The sequence below is a fragment of the Gorilla gorilla genome, chromosome 15 (assembly GCF_029281585.2).
Source record: "Gorilla gorilla gorilla isolate KB3781 chromosome 15, NHGRI_mGorGor1-v2.1_pri, whole genome shotgun sequence".
Lineage (NCBI taxonomy): Eukaryota > Metazoa > Chordata > Mammalia > Primates > Hominidae > Gorilla > Gorilla gorilla.
The window spans coordinates 123327377-123328628 of record NC_073239.2 but is presented as its reverse complement, the minus strand read 5'-3'; the positions used below and the strand labels follow the sequence as shown (position 1 = coordinate 123328628).

Below are 1252 nucleotides of genomic sequence, written 5' to 3'. Positions count from 1 at the left end.
CCTGTCTGTAGGAGCAGGAATCTCAGAGCCTTGGCTGAGAGGCATGGTCCTGAAATGAGATGGAGTCCCCCATGGAGATCCCACGTGGACGCCCACACCTGAGGGCTCACTGCTCCTCACCACAGATGCACTCCCCTACTGAGTCCTGAGACCTGAGTGCACCCCATAGAGTAGGACTCAGATGAGGGAATGCAAATCTCCACCAGCTCCACCCTCCTCTGGGTTCAAAAGCCGAGCATGGGGCCTCGCTCAGTGACTCCTGTGCCCCACCATGGACACGCTTTGCTACACACTCCTGCTGCTGACCACCCCTTCCTGTGAGTGCTGTGGTCAGGGACTTCCTCAGAAGTGAAACATCAGTTGTCTCCTTTGTGGGCTTCATCTTCTTATGTCTTCTCCACAGGGGTCTTGTCCCAGGTCACCTTGAAGGAGTCTGGTCCTGTGCTGGTGAAACCCACAGAGACCCTCACGCTGACCTGCACCGTCTCTGGGTTCTCACTCAGCAATGCTAGAATGGGTGTGAGCTGGATCCGTCAGCCCCCAGGGAAGGCCCTGGAGTGGCTTGCACACATTTTTTCGAATGACGAAAAATCCTACAGCACATCTCTGAAGAGCAGGCTCACCATCTCCAAGGACACCTCCAAAAGCCAGGTGGTCCTTACCATGACCAACATGGACCCTGTGGACACAGCCACATATTACTGTGCATGGATACCACAGAGACACAGCCCAGGATGCCTCCTGTACAAGAACCTAGGCTGCATCTCAGTGGTGCTCCCTCCCTACCTCTGCAGAACAGGAAAGTGTGACTGAGATGCCATTTCCTGCCAGGGCTTGTGTTTCCTATACCAACCAGACACAGAGCCCTGTCTGTTTTCCTATTCTGTACTATTAAATGGCGTGTTCCCTGTTAGTGATTCACGCAAGCAGAGGCTGTATCCTGTTTGACAAAGATTGAGCATGAAAGATTCCCATTACCTGGACCACATGCATCACTGATACATGGCCACTTATTTCTTGAGCTCATATCCTTCCAAGGGGCTGAATACAAATATCTATAACATAGGGCATCTTAAACTGCAGGAAATAATGTTGGAGAAGAATGTGGAGATAAAAGAGCAGGATGGTTAATTAAAATCCAGATACCATCTTTTTTTGCAGAGAAAAATTTACACTAATAAAGTAATTTTATGAAACAACAAGAAAGATGGAATGTGTCCTCATCATGGAGTGTCTCACAGTGCACAAATAA

General features: G+C 49.6%; 1 gene segment (V, D, J or C); it reads left to right on the top strand.

The window, feature by feature from the left end:
• Positions 1–271: 271 nt before the first annotated feature.
• On the top strand, positions 272–813 carry LOC134757147 (immunoglobulin heavy variable 2-26-like). The segment is given in 2 exon segments: positions 272–317; positions 404–813. Coding segments are annotated over 2 exon segments (456 nt in total).
• Positions 814–1252: the final 439 nt, after the last annotated feature.